We start from the raw sequence: 18,674 nt of genomic DNA, 5'->3' as shown, positions 1-18,674 counted from the left end.
TTCTACCGATGCCTCTGGGTGCATCTTTGGTCACATTTGCTGCAGACAACTGGGTCATATTACTTATAAAGGTGACAACACCGCCTCAGTCAATTTTCTTGCCAGTGAAGAATAAAATGTATTCCAAGTATGCCTTAATCAATCATGATGCCTAAAAGCTGTGATAGCCATGCCCCCACTTCCCCAACTCAGACAGCTAAGCCACATTCAATTGGTCAAAACCAGCCAAAAGGCTCCCAAAAGCAGCCCCAAAGGTCTAAGGACCATGTAGTCACGGAATGTGGACTTACTTTCATTATTAAGAAGGATAAAGAACGTTCATGTTTCAGGATTCAAGGGCAAAAAAAATTGTTGAAGGCTAATAAGACTTCTGGACTGAAACTCTCCCAGGGTGACTAGGAGATCTTCAATGCACAGGACTGTGGTTTCTCAACCACAGACTCATGAAGTTCAATTTCAACTTTTCTGTGAAATCTGTCTTAACCACTTAGGTCCCCAGATAGGCTCTACACAGCACTGCCTGGAAAGCTTCATCTTCTGCCCTTTGATGTGTGGTCTATCTGATTAGACGGCCGACTCTTAAGGTCAAGACTCTTACTGCCCACACAGAACCAGGAAATCAAGGGTATTTATTATTAACAACCAACCTAATGTAGCTAGATTAGAAACAATTGAAGGATATCCCCTTTGTATTACAAATAACATTGAAATTAAAAAATCACGAATCCTTCCAGCAAGCTGCATACAATGCATTGTGAACATATACTATCATTTCTAAAAAATATTTATTTATTTATTATGTATACAATATTCTGTCTGTGTGTATGTCTGTAGTCCAGAAGAGGGCACCAGACCTCATTACAGATGGTTGGGAGCCACCATGTGGTTGCCGGGAATTAAACTCAAGACCTTTGGAAGAGCAGGCAATGCTCTTAACCTCCGAGCCATCTCTCCAGCACCCTATCATTTTTTTATTTTTACCAAGCAATTCACAAAGGGTAGGCATTTATGGAGCAATTTAATTGCTATAATTGGACAAAAGACACCATTTATCTACCTTTAGATATGGTAAATTGAGCCTAAGAGAAGTTTAGATAATGCCAGTGCTGGGCAAAAGAACATAAGGCAGAAGAAAGCTTGCTGAAAACGTGGTTATGGATTTTTCCGGTTCTGAACATATTCCTGCACTGAGAGGACAGTAGAAGGAGGTGGCATTTGAATATGTGCTAGTTGGGGTTATTACAGTGTGCCCTAAGTTAAGCAGGATTCTCATTATCTGGGAATTTCCTATACACACATTCTTGATTTTCTCCTCCTACCCACCGTCTACCTCAAGGCCTTCTGTAATGGGATCCAGAATGTATGACGAACTCTGGGTAATTCTGATGTCAGTAGAAACCCTGACCTACAGCAGAAGTCTTCAAACGTGCCGGACATCAGAATCACCGAGAGAGTGTATTATGGGCAATTTCCTGATCTGAGTCTTGAGAGTTTCTGATTTACTGGTCGGGGAGAGCACATGATTTTGCATTTCCCAAAGCACAAAGGATAAATTTAGATGAGGAGTACATTGTAAGATGGCCCAGATGCTGCTGTCCAGGGAGACATCCTGAGAACCATACGGAGAATCTGTCAATCAAAAAACACCGCCACAAAAACCTGGCCAAAAAATTTGGGTGATAACTGTACATATAAGGACTATTCCTGAACTCTCCTGCCCCCCTAATTTTATTGGTACCTCTAATGAGTCTCTCTGCTTCTATAATTCTTCAGTCCAGTCTCCACACAGAAATCAGACACATCTTTTAAAATAAAAAATCATATTGTTTCACTAGCTACACGTGTGTATCTATCCATCCAATGGCTTCACACTACTCATACTGAATCCACATGTGGCCTGATGGGTCCTGCAGGATCTGGCCTTTCCTCCTTGTGTCCCACACCTCATTGCTGCTCTCTGTCCTGCTTCCACAAACGCTCTGCACCCTTTGACTTCTCAGGGTCTCGGCTGTCACTGCTCTGCAATTTGAAATTCTCTATCTCAGCTGGAGGATCAACTCTCCCCAATGTCTGCTATTAGTTTGGATGACACCTTTATTTTTTAAATTTGTTTATTTATTTTTAAAATTAAATTATAGTTGTATGGTTTCCCCCATTCCCTTTTCTCCTTCCAGTCCCTCTCAGATTGCTTTTCCCCATCTCCCTCTCAGATTGCTTTTGTTATTATTCTGTATATAATCACAGAGATATATAAATACCCTGCTGAGTTCATTTGGTGGTATTTACACGTCTACGACTCCAGGGATTACCACCTGGTATTAGATGCTGACTAAGGGGCCCGTCCCTGTTGATGATTCTTCTTTAGCTCCCTGGTGTGTTTTCTCGAGCGGTAGGACCCTACGAGGTCTCCCTTTCCATGTATTTTTTTTTCTAATTTTCTGTATGCGATTGTTTAGCCTGCATGTATGTAAGTGTACCATGTGTATGCAGAGCCCACGGAGGCCAGAAGAGGGTGCCAGATCACCTGGAACTGGGGTTACAGGTGGATGTGAACCTTCATGTGGGTGCTGGTAACCAAACCAAGTCCCCTGCAAGAGCAGCCAATGCTCTTGATGGCTAGAACATTTGCCTGTTATAGGGGTCACCTCCTTACCGAGACTTTCCTTACCAACCCTTGTTACTTTTTATCTAAATTATGTATGTGGTCTTCACTGTCCTTGACACAATTTGTGAGGTATCAGCCTCCCTGCTCAATAAAACTCCTCGAGGGTAGAGACTTGAATAGCTCAGAGCAAGTCTAATGTCTCCTTCTGTGGCTCCCAGTAGCTACCACCCTGCCAGTACACACATACTTGAGTGGTGGATGTAAAAAACACTAGGAAAAGAAGTGGTTGCTGGGTGGTGGTGGTGCACACCTTTAATCCCAGCAGAGGCAGGTGGAGTTCTATGAGTTCAAGGCCAGCCTGGTCTACAAGAGCTAGTTTCAGGACAGCTAGGACTGTTACACAGAGATACCCTGTCTCAAAAATACAAAAACAAAACAAAAAAAGAAGAGAGAAAAACAAAAGAAAGAAAGAAAGAAAAAAGGAAAAGAAATGATAAAATTAAGTAGAGAAATCTGGACATCTATATATCATGGGAGTTGGGGATGGAGGATAAAGGAATGTTACAGCAAATACGGAAGAAGAGGCAGAGGGAAAATTTTTTAGACAGTGTTCTAATTGCCAATAATATACACACAATGTAGATATCTAATTGTATATATCCACCTAGATGGGTTTGGGTTCTGGGGGGGGGTTATAAAACAATTGTAAGCTCTCTGTGCACAAGGGACTGTGACAAGGCTAAAGAAGACGATGATTGTTCAAGAGCACGGTGGCGTTTTCACTTGACAAGCAAAACTTTGCAGGTATTGTAGTTTACTATGGCTCTTCCTCTAAAAAAAAAAATCGCCAAAGACGGGCAGGACAGCTCTCACCATTTTCAGTAATGTGGTGAGCGAGTAAAAATAGCAAGCGTGGATCACACTTCAGAATTCTTGGTGGTATCGCTCATTCCAAATTTCATCTGTAATAATAGATATCTACTATTTATGGAGAGGTCTTCAAAGCCAACCATAACACACGCAAATGGTTCCAAGGAACAATGGTTACTTAAAAGCAGACCTCCCCAGAGTCGCTCATGTTTCTCTGCGAGTCGACTATTTGATTCCAACAGCACTAAAATCTGGGACGATTTTAAGAGGCAAGCTGGAAATAAAGACTTAACTTCAGAATATTTCAAATGGAAACAACTGCCCGGTATAATCAGAATTCCAATCTAAGTTTACTCTAACGTGTGGATGCCAGCGACAGACACCATCTGCCATTAGCTCCTGAGGTCTGAGCCCTGCTTTGAGAGCCAAATGCAGCAGAATCTTTTGTTTGCCCACAAAGGAAGAACATGAAGTCCTCAGCAGGACGGAGGGAGCAGAGCTGGAGGAAGGCCTGTTGGTGCCAAATGCAGCGATGGCTCAGGCTCTTAGAATTCAATCAAGAGCAATCGGCCATCGCTGCCTTTATCGATTAAAGCGGGAAACGGCCTTTCCTCCACCGATCCCAGGTTCCTGGGTTTCCTGCAAAATCGGGCTTATGAAACAAGAGAGAGCTAAAATGGTGTTTGCATTCATGACAACTCAAAATGTAAGCTATGGATTGCCCGAATCCTTCCAATCATGCCATCTGGTTCTCAGGAACGTCCTGGAAGATGGGTAGAGCGGTTTCTGCACTGTCACCTAAGGCCCAGTGACTAGCACAGCCAGGTCAGGGTGTCCTGGGTGTCTGGATGTAGGCACTGTGCACCTCTCTCCAGGAAACAGACTCGGTACATTCAGGAAAGGGCTCTTTATTTCCTCCCACTCTTTGAGTTCTAGCACAGCACTCGGAGTGAATGACCGGCCCGGTGCATACCAAATCGCTAGCATAAATTAACAAACGAAGGGCTGGATGTGCCAAAGTGTGGGGCGTCATCAATGTCCCTGCATGTCAAGAATGAGAGAGGGATACCATTTCCCATGAAAGCATGTGGTTTTTTTTTTTTCCTGAAATATTTGCCTCAGAGAAACACTTTACCTAGAGGTACACTTAAAAAAAATAATAATAGCACAAGTAAGTATCTCTACGTTGTCAACTTTGGCAGCTTTGCTAAGCTTCAGCGATGGACGAGGGACAAAGCCCAGCTGTCTGCATAGCTAACTGTCTATAACTCTTAAGTGAGGTAAACTAGGCAAACGATGTGCTGGGTAGTTAGAGTAAAGGGGAAGGAAGGTGATGCGGCTTCATCAGCATGACTTTTAAAGATGTTTGTGGTGGGACTTTCTTGTTGATGCTATCTACAGCCATCTGTTTGGCTACAAAGAGACAACACTGAGCTAGAGACAACACTAAGCTGGCTGGAGGACTGCTGGCTCATCAGTGATATCTTCGCTGTCATAAAACTACGTACCTACTGACTTCCGAACACCTATGTCAGCCTGCATGGACGGCAGTTTATTAACACGGTGTTTAGTATGTGTTTTCACATACAATGATATCAGCAAAAGTTCTGGGCCTGTCGGACCATGCCAGCCTTTCCTCTTCCAGACTGTGGCGGTGCCTTTGCAATGCACAGGGGATTAACAGTCCATATACCGGAAGCCCTAGCTTCTGGATCTACAGTTCTGGCCTTCGTGTGCATCCCTTCTCATTCCCCCACGCAGAGAGACACAGGCAAGGCCCACGGATGCATACCCAGCACTGAACGTCTCCGTTCCCCTTCACCGAGTTAAAGGTGTTTGGTCATGCAAAGTCCTGCCTGCACTTGGTGGCTTCACGTGATGAGAAGAACCCAGGTGAGCCGTGCACACATAGCTCCCGATTCTCCTTTTCCCTTCCAAGCGCGGCTCTGAAAAGTCACTGTGAATCTCAGCTGGGACCTGAGCCAAGCTCTTAGCTCTGACATCCACCAACTTCTCTTCTGCTAGCCAGGATTGATACTTTCTATCTTTTTTTTTTTAATATTTATTTATTTATTTATTTATTTATTTATTTATTTATTTATTTATTATGTATACAATATTCTGTCTGTGTGTCTGCCTGCTGGCCAGAAGAGGGCACCAGACCTCATTACAGATGGTTGTGAGCCACCATGTGGTTGCTGGGAATTGAACTCAGGACCTTTGGAAGAGCAGGCAATGCTCTTAACCCCTGAGCCATCTCTCCAGCCCGATACTTTCTATCTTTATGAGTTAAGAGGATGGAGGAAGAGCATTTACAACAAGAGCATTGACTGGGTGAAAGCTACTGTTTTTGCTTCAAGACTATCATTCTTAAATTTAAATTTAATTTACTATTTTCATACAGGCATACGTTTTATGTTAAGCATACTCCCCCACCCCAAACCCTCTCTCTCATCATCCGTCCCCGTTGTCCCTGTGGACAATTTTACTTCTGCCATCATTTTATATACACATACTATGTTTACATACTTGGTTGTTTGTGACTATCTAAAATCTAGGACCCTGAAATGAGAGAACATGTGTATCCCTCTCTGAGACTGGCTTAATCTGCAGAATATGATGATCTAAAGTTCTATCCATTTTCTTGTAAATGACATAATGTAAACAAAATGTAAACTTCATTTTTCCTGGTGGCTAAAAACCATGCCATTGTGTCTATTTGCCACATTTTCCTTAGCCACCTCTCTCAGGTGTTGGCACCTGCATTGCTTCTAGTACATGACAATCGTGAAAAATTTGTTGCAAAATAACACGGATGTGCAACTATCCCTGTGTTACACTGACCTAGAATCTGTGGATGGATACCCAGAGGGGGTAGAACTGGGTCATATGCCAAATCCAGTTCTGCTTTTTAAGAATCCTCCTTACTGGTGTTCACAGAGTGGACCAGTCCACCTGCCCATTAGTGTGTAAGTGTTCCTTTCTGTCTGCATACCACAGCATTAGAAACCTCCTTACTGGTGTTCACAAAGTGGACCAGCCCACCTGCCCACCAGCGGCGTGTAAGTGTTCCTTTTTGACTGCATCTTCATCAGCATTTGTTGTTGCATTCTTTTCTCTTTTTGTTTTTTCTCTATTTTTAATTTTATCATTAAAACATTTTTATTATTAAATGTTTTACTATTAAACATTTTAAATAAAAGTTTTCATTATTAAAAAGCTTTATTTTATTTTAATTATGGGTGTATATGTGTCTATGTCGGGATGTGTGCGTGTAAATGCAGATGCCTGTGGAGGTCAGAGGAAGGTATTGCGTCTCCCGGAGCTGGAGTTATAGGTGGATACAGATGTAGGTGTTGGGAGCCAGACTTGTGTCTTCTGCAGCAGCAAAATAAGTTCTCAACCCCTGAGTTATCTGCAGCCTTTGTTGTGTCTTTTTTTATTTTAAAAATTTTAATGAAATTTGTTTCATACAATATATTTTGATCATGTTTAACCCTCCCTCAACTCCACCCATCTACCCACTCATTTTTTTTTAAAGATTTTATTTATTTATTATGTATACAGTATTCTCAGTATTCTGTCTGAATGTATGCTTGCAGGCCAGAAGAGGGCACCAGATCTCATTACAGATGGTTGTGAGCCACCATGTGGTTGCTGGGAATTGAACTCAGGACCTTTGGAAGAGCAGGCAGTGCTCTTAACCACTGAGCCATCTCTCCAGCCCCTACCCACTCATTTTTGTATACCCCGTCTGTGTGTGTGTGTGTACTCATAAGCTTGTGTGTGTGCTTTATTCATATGTTGTGTGTATGTGTACTCATATGCTTGTGTGTGTGCGTTATTCATATGCTTGTGTGTGTGTGTGTATGTGTACTCATATGCTTGTGTATGTGTCTGTGTGTGTGCTCATATGTGTGAAGGTCAGAGGACATTATGGTGGAGCTGGTTTTCCCACCATGTGGGGGCTGGGGATTGAATTGGTGGCAAATGTTTTCCCCCACTGAACCATCTCATGGAATTCAAGTCTTAACCTTAAATTCTGTCATTCAGTCAGAAGAGACAAAGAGGGTGGAAGAGTTTTTAAAGAGTCACCTTTATTTGTGGAATTCTGTGGTTCTATGACCAAGGTATTTGACTGAGCTTGCCGAGAGATAAATATCCATAAGAAGCAGCATTTCAGAATGGTTCTTTTCTCTCCCTCTTCCCTTAGTTTGATTTTCTCCCCATCAATTATCTTTTGACAAACTGCCCTTGAAACAGAATTAACATTTACCTCAAGAAGAAAGAGGAGTTCTTTTGAATGAGCTAAGTCATCCGTGGGGAAGCTCTATTAAAAGTCCTTGGGGAGGTGAATTATTAATTGATTCAGTTTGTGGTCTAAAACTGAGGTATGTGTAGAGGAAGAAAAGGAGCATTGTGCCTTGTGATAGTTAAAAGAGGAAACGATACATAATTCCTATCTTAGAAATATGATGACACAGAGGGCGAAATTTTGCAATTAAATTGTGCAGGGGAAGGAGAATAAGATAGTTGTAGTTAAGCAAGCAGTTCCGATGTTTCAAATTGACTAAAAGTAATCATTACAGGTATGTATATCTACCACAACAGATGCTGCTATTATGTATAAGAAGCCCCTCTTAAGTGTTTCACTTGGTTATTTTTCAAAACTTTCTCATTTATTATGTATGGGTCATGACTAAGACAGCCATGTTGTTAGCTTTTTTTGAAGGCTAAGCTGCAACCATAGACGTGCACTTGATAGTGCACAGAGAAGCTAAAAGAGGAGTCTGTATATAAACTGAACAAATTCTCTAAATGACAAAAGACTTTCTATATAAATTAATGTTTGGATTCCTCACCCCACCTGACAACCAATTGGTTACATCCAACTCTTTCTAGCAATAAGAACACAATTGTTCTTTAAACTACAGCACCATCAAAAAGAAACAGATAAAGCTCTAGCATGGAAAATTCGGGAAGGCTATCCTCTTGAAGAAATGATCAATGTCATGCAACTTGGTTATGACAGAACGTTCCACCTCCCATGGTGGATCATGTGGGGCACCGAAGATTCAAATTACTCCTCAAATTGGACCCCGACTTCAGGGTTTATAAAGGACGTATTTTCAAAAGGGGTCATTGCCGAAACAATCCCTTTAATCAGCAGTCAGAGGATTTACCCAACTGATGTGCCAAGCATCCTTCTCAGGGACCACGATGACACAGAACTCCCGTCACTCAGCAGAGGAAGAGGATCAAATGAGTTTGTAAATGCAGATTTTTGGTTTATACAACTTTTTTTCATCTTCTGGAAAGTGATCACTGGACTTAATCAAGTTCCTCTGGGTATCATTAACTAATTTTATCTTTCTCCTTAAAGATTTTTTTTTTAAATAGCGAGTTTAGAGGACTCCATTCTTAAGTTTTCTGACTTTTGTGTTTTCTCTGCTGAAGCCTTGAGGGAAGCTAAATTTAAAAGGAGGGAAATAGTAATTAAAAGTGATTAGGACAAGAAGTGTCGGCGCAATGCGGACTTAGTTCCCCTGGTCCCAAGCCGAACCGAGCAGTGGTTTTTGGTTTTCATTATAACTTTACTCGCAATTTTAATAAACATGAGCCAGTATTCAAACTTTTAATACCCTGCCGTTTAACTGTTTCCAGAGAGCCATCCAGCTCTTTTTTTTTTTTTTTAAAAAAAAGCCTTCGCTTTAAAAATTTTAATTTGTTTGGCTCAGTCTCACCTTAGAAAGTTGTAGCCTCATGGTAAACTCTTTTACAACTTGATTTCCAGAATCACAGCCGTTCTTCCCCCAGCCCCACCTCCTAAGTGTTTCCTCTTGTGCCGCACTTGGTGCTGACAGCTCCCCCAACTTGTTTCATCTGGTTCCCACAGCGAGTATGGGAGACAAATGCCGGAATGTGTTCGGTATTGACTGGATGCCGCCCGACAGCAGCCAGCGGTACTTACAGCTCTTCTAGAAAGCGGAGGCTGTGGAGGAGACTCGGGGGCAGCTGACTGATGTTGTTCATACTGAGGTCCCTGGAGGGGGAAGACAGATAGCGTGTGAGGAGCAGGGTTCGCCACTGCAAGGAGATCCAGCTGTTCGGTTCACACATTTAAAAGCGAGACAGTAAAATGAACTCATTCCTCCGTTTGGCAAATGAATGGTCATTTTCCATCTTAAATCTATAACCGGCCAACGTCAGGGCCTCCGTCTCGAATTAAATACTCTAGGAGGTGCTTTCACGCAACTCAAGATTACTTAGCCCATTCATGGGCATAGCTGTCATTCTTCACGTTTAAAATGATGTCGAGGAGGACAGAAAAGGAAGCAGACGTAACTCAACTTTGCGTCTTGCTTTCCGCTGTGTGACAAAGAGCAACGTCCTCACCTGGCAACTCTAGAAGCCCCGTTTCTCTGGGATTTTAGGCACCTTGCAAAAACACATGTTTGGATTCAAAGGGACTTAAAACAAAGCAAGACAAAAAGCCTAGTCCCTCTTCGAACTTGCTCCTTTTGCAGCTTCTCAGACTGCATTAAGTAAGTGAAATGAACCATAAAACGAGGGTGTAAGGTGATCCTGTTCTGTCGCGCACTTCCTGCTGGGCCGCACAGTAGTTCCTGGTACAGGAAACAACACCACTTTGGTTTGGGCAGAACTCAATCAATTTTCGTGTTAAGTGAAAGTGCGCATAATTAGATTTTATTCTGTTTTTTTTTTTTTTAAATCTCTCTATTTCTTTACTGTTTCTCACATGTTGTACAGCATCACTGGTTTATCTATCTGTATCGCAGAAGCCCAAAGACTGACAGCGGGGCAGACTTTCACCAAGACCACCTCAGACTTCTTAGAATTGTTGCAGGTTTGGGTAGAAAGTGACCCATTGCCCTATCCTGAGAACGAACGCCGTCTTAACATCAGATCTAGATTCCATCCTTAAAGCTCATCTGAAAACTCTAAGTTTCTTTACACTCTGAATTATTCCCGTTGTGAAAATGCACACACCCATTGCAATTACTCGGCCGAATAGATATTGATCATGAAGCTGTTCCATCAGATGCTAGCAATAACTCAGCGATGTTCTAAAGTGAAGAGTTACTTTTAAATTGGCCTATGTGGGGTTGGGGGAGACAGCTCAGTGGACAAAGTATTTGTCATGCAAGCATGAGAATGGGAATTCAGATCCTCAGTACCCATGTAGAAGCCAGGCAGGTATGGCAGTCACTTCTAGAACTCTGGAGGCTTAGAGACAAGAGATACCCGGGGTAGACTGGCTAGCTCTATAAGCTGGAATCAGTGATCTCAGTGTTTGCCAATATACCCTGCCTTAGCAGAATAAAGAGTGATCAAGGAAGATATCCAATGTCATCCATCGGGTCTCCACACATATGAGCACACATGTGCATATGCATACATACTTGCTTGTGCACACACACGTATGCCCCACATGTAAATATGCATACACATGCATGTACAGCACACATTTACACATGCAAAAAAGTAACAAATATGTTCAAGGGAGACACAATGTTTTGCTAAATCTGTGAGTGTGCAAACTTTGGAACTACTGCTAATTCTGACATCTACTAGTGTACAACCATATGGCCAAATATGTTCTACATTTTCACTTTAAAACTAAACAATGACAAAAATGTACAGTAAAATATATCTGTACTTTTTTAAATTAGATTTTTTTTCTGCGATTGTCTCGATAGCCCAAATCAATGAGTCTCATTTTTGGGTATGTGTGTGTTTACCAAATAGTAATGTGTTAAACAGATTGGTGTGGTTTCTGGATACCTCACAGTGAACCTGTAATCTCTAAAAAGACTTGACAGTCCCAGAGATAGTCATACCTTTGTGTGTGATTAACTGCTTTATACCTTTGCTACCATGGAAACAACATCCCTGCCATCATGAATTGTATCCTCAAACTGTGGGCCAAAATAATTCCTTCCTTCCTTAAATTGTTTTTATCAGTTATCTTCTCACAACAAGAAAAGTAAATAACACACTAATGAAATAGAATTTTTTTCTAAGAGTTTCTATAACTTTCATGTGTTACCCTTGAAAATTTATTTTTCTCTTATAGCTCTGTTTTTTTTTTTTTTTATTTGACAAGTCACAATTGGCCATTAAGATGGTGAGGCTTTATTCAAAGAATACATTGAAAAATTGTAGAAATACATTGCCCCCATTTCTTGGATCCATCCAGTGTTCATTTTAAAACTCACTTCTGCACCTGGCTTTTCTTGTTCTCGGCCACTGTGGGTCAGGTCCTTCTCATACTGATCGTCTATCTGTGTAGTCTATCTGTGTATGTCTATCTGTGTATGTCTATCTGTGTAGTCTATCTGTGCAGTCTATCTGTGCAGTCTTCCCATTCTAGGCTATCTTCTATGCTATGGCCTCAGCCGTCCACTCCACCTACAGCCCCTGCTAGGCTGTGAAACAATCCTGCTCTCAAATGGATGGCTTAGCAGAGAGACTCCCTCTTCATGGCGGAGAAGAACTATAGAAAAATATTTTCTGGATTTTCAGGTAAGATGGAAGGGAGGGAGTTGCCTTTGTGTGACCCAGCGAAGGTAAACAGAATAAGAAAAAGTAGAACCTGGTTCCAAGAAGAGGAAGAAAGATCTTTAGAAAGTCACAAATTTGATAGGGTACCTAAAAAGTTCAGAGAAAACTATGACAGACAATGGGGGGAAAATCTAAGCTGAACACAGCTCCAGCTGTTTCAGGGAATGGTGTAGCATGAATTCTAATTGTTCCTAATAAAAAGCCTGGAGTTAGATACTAGGGACTGAAAGGTGAGAGATCAGAGAAACAGTGCAGTCAGCCACTAGAGATACCTTTTACCTCTACCAAGTCCTCAGACCACAGGGGCAATTCTGTCCTCAGACTTCACTGAGCTCCTGTCTCCTCCCACCTTATATTCCTCTCTCCATCCAGCCATATCCCTGCCTGTCTCCACCTCCCTAATGCTGGGATCAAAGGCCTGGGACTTCCAAGTATTGGGATTAAAGGTGTGAGCCACCACCACTCCTTGGCCTCTAGTGACTTAGCTCTGCACTCTGATCTTCAGGCAAGCTTTATTTGTTAAAACACAAACAAAATATCTCTACACCCTGGAGGGGGTGAGTGGAGGCAGAAGACTTCCTACAAGTGGTACTTATGGATTGAGCCCTTAAAAATAGAATGTATAACAACAATTCCTCACACTAAATTAGAAGAAGTGTCCAGATTAATAGACACACAAATTGAATCACAGAAGCACAAGAAATATGAAAAACTTAGGTATCTTAGTTTATTTTCCTACTGTGATAACGTACTCTGACAGAAATAATTTGAGGGATGTATCAAGTATTAATTAACTTTTTTTTTTTTTTTTTTTTTTTGCCAACCCAGCACAACCTAGAGTCACCTTGGAAAGGGAAATCTCAATTTAAGAATCAATCCCCTCTACCAGATATATCTGTATTGGACATATCTGTGGAGGCATATTTCTAGACTGCTAATTGATTCACAAGGGCCCAGTCTACCATGGGAAGCACATCCCTAGGCTGGTGCTTCCGCTCTGCATAATGAAGCTAGCTGAGCATTAGCTAGCGAGAGAGCAAAACCAGAAAGCAGAATTCCTCCCTGGTTTCTGTTTTAGTTCCCGTCCTGACCTCCCTCAGTGAGAGACTGTCTCCTGGAACTGTAAGGTTTTTCTCACCTAAGCTGCTTTTGGTCATGGTGTTTATCCTAGCAACAGAAGGACAACCTAGAAGAGGCGGGAAAGGGCTTATTTTACTTCACAGTTTGAGGGGATAGTACACCACCACACTGGAAGTCACGGTGGGAGGAATCTGAGGCAGCTAGTCAAACTATACCCACAGTAAAGTAGCAGAGACTGACAGATGAACATCTATGTATATGTAGCTCAGCTACCTCTGTCCTTTGCATTCAGTGTGCAGTCCAGCCCACAAAATGATGCCACTTGCATGCCGTTGTAACACGTAGGGTTTCCCGCATCAATGAACCCAATTAAAAAAAATCCCTCACAAACAGGATCAGAAAGCTATCTCCTAGGCGATTTTGGATTTTGCCAACTTGATAATCAATACAACTGTTATGCATGACTCTTCCAAAAGATACCGTAATAGCAGAATTCCCATTGAAGACTAAGAATGATCAGTGGTTTTAAAGAGGATACGAGTGAGCAGATGAATTCAATCCATGATCTTTAGAGTAAAGCCAGAAACACAGAGGGGAAAAAAATTATGGAAATAGATGAGACAAAAGAAAAAGAAGTTACTGATGTGGAAGAAAAATTTATCACAGAAATTGAGATTTTTTTTGGACAAAAACTTAAGCACAAAGCACAAATGTTAGAAATGAAAAACTGAATGGGCCAAATTAAACACGCGAAGGAATACATCACCAATAGACTAGACACGGCAGGAGAGACAATCAGGGATGGGGAAAAGGTTAAGAAAATACGGCACGAAAATACCAGTGAAAGAAAGAAAGTCAAGTATCTCCAAACTCTGGAATATAATCCAGAGACCAAACCTAAGAACCCACGGGGAAAAAGGAACTGAGGGAAAGAATAAAGAAACACTTACTCTTATAATGTTGTGATGAAACACTCACCCCAAGGCAATTCATGTGTTTAATCTGGGACCTACAGTTCTAGAGGATTACAGTTTACGACTGTCATGGCAGAGAGCATGGCAATAGGCAGGCAGCTATGGTGCTGGAGCAGTAGCTGAGAGCTTTACTCTTCATCCACAAGCATGTGGCTTTTGGGCTGGAGAGATGACTCAGCGGTTGAGAGTACTGCCTGCTCTTCCAAAGGTCCTGAGTTCAATTCCCAGCAACCACATGGTGGCTCACAACCATCAGTAATGAGATCTGGTGCCCTCTTCTGGCCTGCAGACATACATGCTGACAGATACTGAGAATACTGCATATATAATAAATAAATAAATCTTAGAAAAGAAAGAGTGTGGGCTCTTGAAATCTCAAAGGTCACCCCCAGCAACACACCTCTCTCTCCCAACAAGTCCATACCTCCTAATGTTTGCCAAACATGTCTACCAACTGTAGACCAAGAAATTAAATACATGAGCCTGTGGGGGCCATTTTCATTCAAACACCACAGCACTCTCTTACTTAGATAGGCAGTTCCAATGGGAAAACCAATAAGGAAATGCCAGTATTAAACTATACCATAGATCAAACAGACCTTGTAGATATTGATATGGTTAATATGTCATCAAGAATTTGAATATAAGTTCTTTTCAGAAGTACAGGGACCTATGTCTAAAAATAGACTGCCTTTTAGGTCACAAAACCTAAAATTATTTCACAAACTTTCCAAATCAAAAGGAAAGAAGTGAACATCCAAATTTAAGCATCATTTAGTACCTGTACTGACTGGCTTTGTGACACAAGCCAGAGTCATCAGAGAGGAAGGAACCTCAGTTGAGGAAATGCCTCCATGAGATCTAGCTTTAAGTCATTTTCTCAATTAGTGATCAGTGCGGGAGAGCCCAGTCCATTGTGGGTGGTGCCATCCCTGGGCTGGTTGACTCTGGGTTCTATAGGAAAGTAGGCTGAGCAAGCCAGGGGAAGAAAGCCAGAAAGTAGTACCCCTCTATGGTCTCTGCATCTGCTCCTGCTGCCAGCCTCCTGTCTGCTGTGGAATAATCCTCTTGTACACTATAAAGACTTGTCACTTGAATTGGTTTAATAAAATGCTGATTGGCCAGTAGCCAGGGAGGAAGTGTAGGCGGGGCGACCAAACTAAAGATGAAGGGAAAGAGAAGGGCGGGTCAGGAATCACCAGCCAGACACAGAGGGAGGAGGAGATGAATGTGCCATGCTAATAAAGGTACTCCCATATAGCAGAGCATAAATAAGGAATATGTATTAAGTTAAAATACAGGATCTAGTTAGTAATAAGCCTGAGCTAATTGGCCAAGAATTTATAAATAATATCAAGTCTCTGTATGGTAATTTGGAAGCAGCTACCAGGGCAGGAAATAGGTGATCGGGCCAAGAAACTTCCATTTATACCTGTCCTGTCTGAGTTCCTGTCCTGATTTCCTTCAGTGATGAACAGCAACATGGCAGTATATGCTGAATAAACCCTTTCCTCCTCAACTAGCTTTCTGGTCATGGTGTTTGGTTGCAGCAATAGAAACCCTTACTAAGACAAATCAGGAGTGAGGTATTGTGGTGACAGGCCTGACCATAGTTTTGGAAGGATTGTGGAAGGACTTTGGAACATTAGGCTAGAAAAGTCATGGAGTATTGAGAGCTTTGTGGGATGTTCTGTGGGAGCTTGGAAGATAGGAATGTTGAGAGCAGTACAGAAGATGGGGGCCTGGCTTGTGAAGTTTCAGAGGGAAGTTTAAAGACTCTGTCAGCACCATTTTCCATTTTGAGTTAAGCTTTTGTGGTTCTGGCTAGCTGGAGAATCAGTCGTGATTAATAAGATCCCAGAACTATTGAAGCGCAACCTTTGCTTTACTGGGCCAATTGATGCTGGTCAGCTGGAGCTGAGAATTTAGAGGTGATCAAGGAGAGATCAGTAAACTGGGCATACCTTTAATCCCAGCACATGGGAAGCAGGTAGGTGAATCTCTGTGAGTTTGAGGCCAGCCTGGTCTACATAGCAAGTTCTAGGACAGCAGGATATTATGCTGAGAAACCCTGTCTCTAAACAAAACGAGAAAACCAAAACAACAACAACAAAAAAGAGAAGATCAGTTCCACAGACATAAAATCTACTGGGACACGTGTCCTGAGAGTCAGTACTTAGAAGCTGAGTTCCAGAGGTGGCCAAGGTTGTACCTTGTGCCTGCAGCTGGACTTGGTCATGTGTAAGAGTCACTCAGGTGGTATCGATTTTGAAGGCATGAGAGGGTAATGGGGAACAGCTGAGGCTTGGAACTGGGAGAGTCCAGGAGAGAACATTAGTGAAGGTGCAGCGTCAGAAGCAGCTGAAGACCCAGAACTGAAGGGATCGCGAAGAGAAGTTGAGGCTTGGCACCAAGAAGAGAACCTCAGACAGACTGTTGGTGAAAGTATAGCCCAGTTGTAGCAGTTTTAGAGATGCCAGTACAATGGGCCAGTTCAAAGAGCACATCCGAACTATCGCAACTTTACATCCATTAGTGTTTGTTAACAAAACTGGGAACTCCAACATTTGGTGCATATATAATTAAAATTTTTATATCTTCTTGATATACTGTCGAGCATAAAATCCAGAGATGGAAACAGAGACAGAGATATACAGAGAGTGAGTGCTCAGGTAAATAACCTAATGATGCAATTCATGATTTTTAGAAAATAAGAACAAGCTAAACCCAAATGCATAAGTAGCAGGAAACAGTAAAGATTGGGATAAAAACTAATAAAATGGGGACTAAAAGAACAATTCAATTAATCAAAGCAAGTGATTTTTTTTTTCCAAATCAGTGATAAAGTCTTAGCTAGACTAACTAAAAGAAAAACAGAGAAGAAACAAATTAGCACTCTAATCAGAGTGGATATTGCAAAAGAAATTCCATGAAATTCAAAGAACCACTAGGGAATGCTTTGAAAACATATTCATTCCCAAGAACTGGGAGACCTAGAAAAACAATGGGTGAATTCCTAGATATATCTAACTTATCAAATTAAGAAGGTATTAATAATTTAAATAGACTTACAACAATCAGTGGAATTGACGCACTGATAAAAATTACCCTCACAAAGAAAAACTCAGGACCAGATATATTCACTGTTTAATTGTATCAAATACTCCCGCTGCTCCATAAAATAGAAATGGGTGGAATACTTATTCTAGACAGCTTGTGTTACCCTGACCCCAAGCCAGATAAGGATGAAACAAAAAGAAAACTATAGACCAATTTCCCTGATGAATATACATTTAAGCCATAATGTTTAGGTGGAAGTCCTACTGGCATCCATATACCCCAAAATGTTGGAATGTTGGGGATCTGCAAGTTGGGGCCCCATTCCATGTTCAGGTCTCAGTCCTCCCATTCCAAGCCCTGCCCTCTCAAAATGTCCACCAAGCAGCAGCCTCTCCTCTCAGAAAGTCCACCAAGGGTTAGCTCCTCTCCTATGGGCTGCTCAAGACCATGCCTATAGGCTACCTAAGACCTGGCCACCATATTTGCTGTGTGATCCCTCTGCTGCCCTCCGGAGGGTCACCCAGGAGTGTTTGTTCTGTTCATTAAACCTGGATTTATTAATTTGGTTTGATTGACTAATTACATTGGCAGCAGTGAACATTCAGTAACAGGGGCTTCAAAACTTGTCACATAGCAATAAAATCCTTACAAACTGTTTTCAAGAATATAATAAGATTCTACACTATGACAAAGTTGGTTTCATTTTAGGGATGAAAAGTTGGCTTACCATATATAAACCAATAAGTTAGTTCAGCATATAGGCTGAGGACAGAAATCGTATAATGATTTCATGGCCAAAAAGATCTTCAACAATGCTCAACATCTCTTCCCGATAAACCTTGAAGAATCTCGGAATAGAGGGAATGTAGCTGAGCATCGTAAAGGTCTATGTACAATTAACCTAAAGCCAGTGTTACATTAAGTGGGAAGAACCTGAAAACACGTCTCCAAATTCACAGGGGTGCCCACTCTCGCTGCTCATATTCAACAGTGCTTAAAGTCTTGTCTAGATCAACACAGGAAAGGAAAGCGTTAAAAGTAGGAAAAGAAGTCAACGTATCCCCATTTGCAGAGAATATAATCTTGTTCCTAAAAGACCTTATTGAATCCACCAGAAACCTTTTATACCTTATCAACAATTTTTACAGTGTAATAAGACACAAAGCCAACATGCAGAAACCAGGAGCCCTTTTACACAGCACTAATGAAGCTATTAAGAAAGAAGAAAGGAAACAATTGTATTTATAGTAACATCAAACAATAAACAAAGAATGACAAAAAAGCCCCACAGAAACCAACTCAGTCAGTGACAGCCGTCTAAGTTTTGACTAAGGTGAAAATATAAATTTGGAGGAAAGAAAAGGACAGTCTTGTCAACAAATGGTGCTGGGAAAACCAGATCCTCGCTGGTAAAAGAATGAAATTAGATCTCTATCTCTTGCCCTGAATAAAAGTCAATTCAGAATGTCTCCAAGGTTTAAATGTAGAGTCTGAAACTC

At 41.5% G+C, this 18,674-nt stretch overlaps 1 protein-coding gene across 2 annotated transcripts in view; it reads right to left on the bottom strand.

The window, feature by feature from the left end:
- Nucleotides 1–18,674, bottom strand: part of Lgr5 (leucine rich repeat containing G protein-coupled receptor 5) — a 133,589-nt gene that overhangs the window by 59,462 nt on the left and 55,453 nt on the right. For both annotated transcript variants that reach the window (XM_087901940.1, XM_087901939.1), the window contains exon 2: nt 9,447–9,518. In XM_087901940.1, the coding sequence (XP_087758066.1) occupies nt 9,447–9,518 (72 nt within the window). The remainder of the gene's footprint in view (nt 1–9,446; nt 9,519–18,674) is intronic.

Source organism: Myodes glareolus, chromosome 26 (genome assembly GCF_982192425.1).
Source record: "Myodes glareolus chromosome 26, mMyoGla1.1, whole genome shotgun sequence".
Taxonomy (NCBI): domain Eukaryota; kingdom Metazoa; phylum Chordata; class Mammalia; order Rodentia; family Cricetidae; genus Myodes; species Myodes glareolus.
Note: the sequence above shows the minus strand (reverse complement) of the source record. Positions and strands in the feature narration are given on the sequence as shown.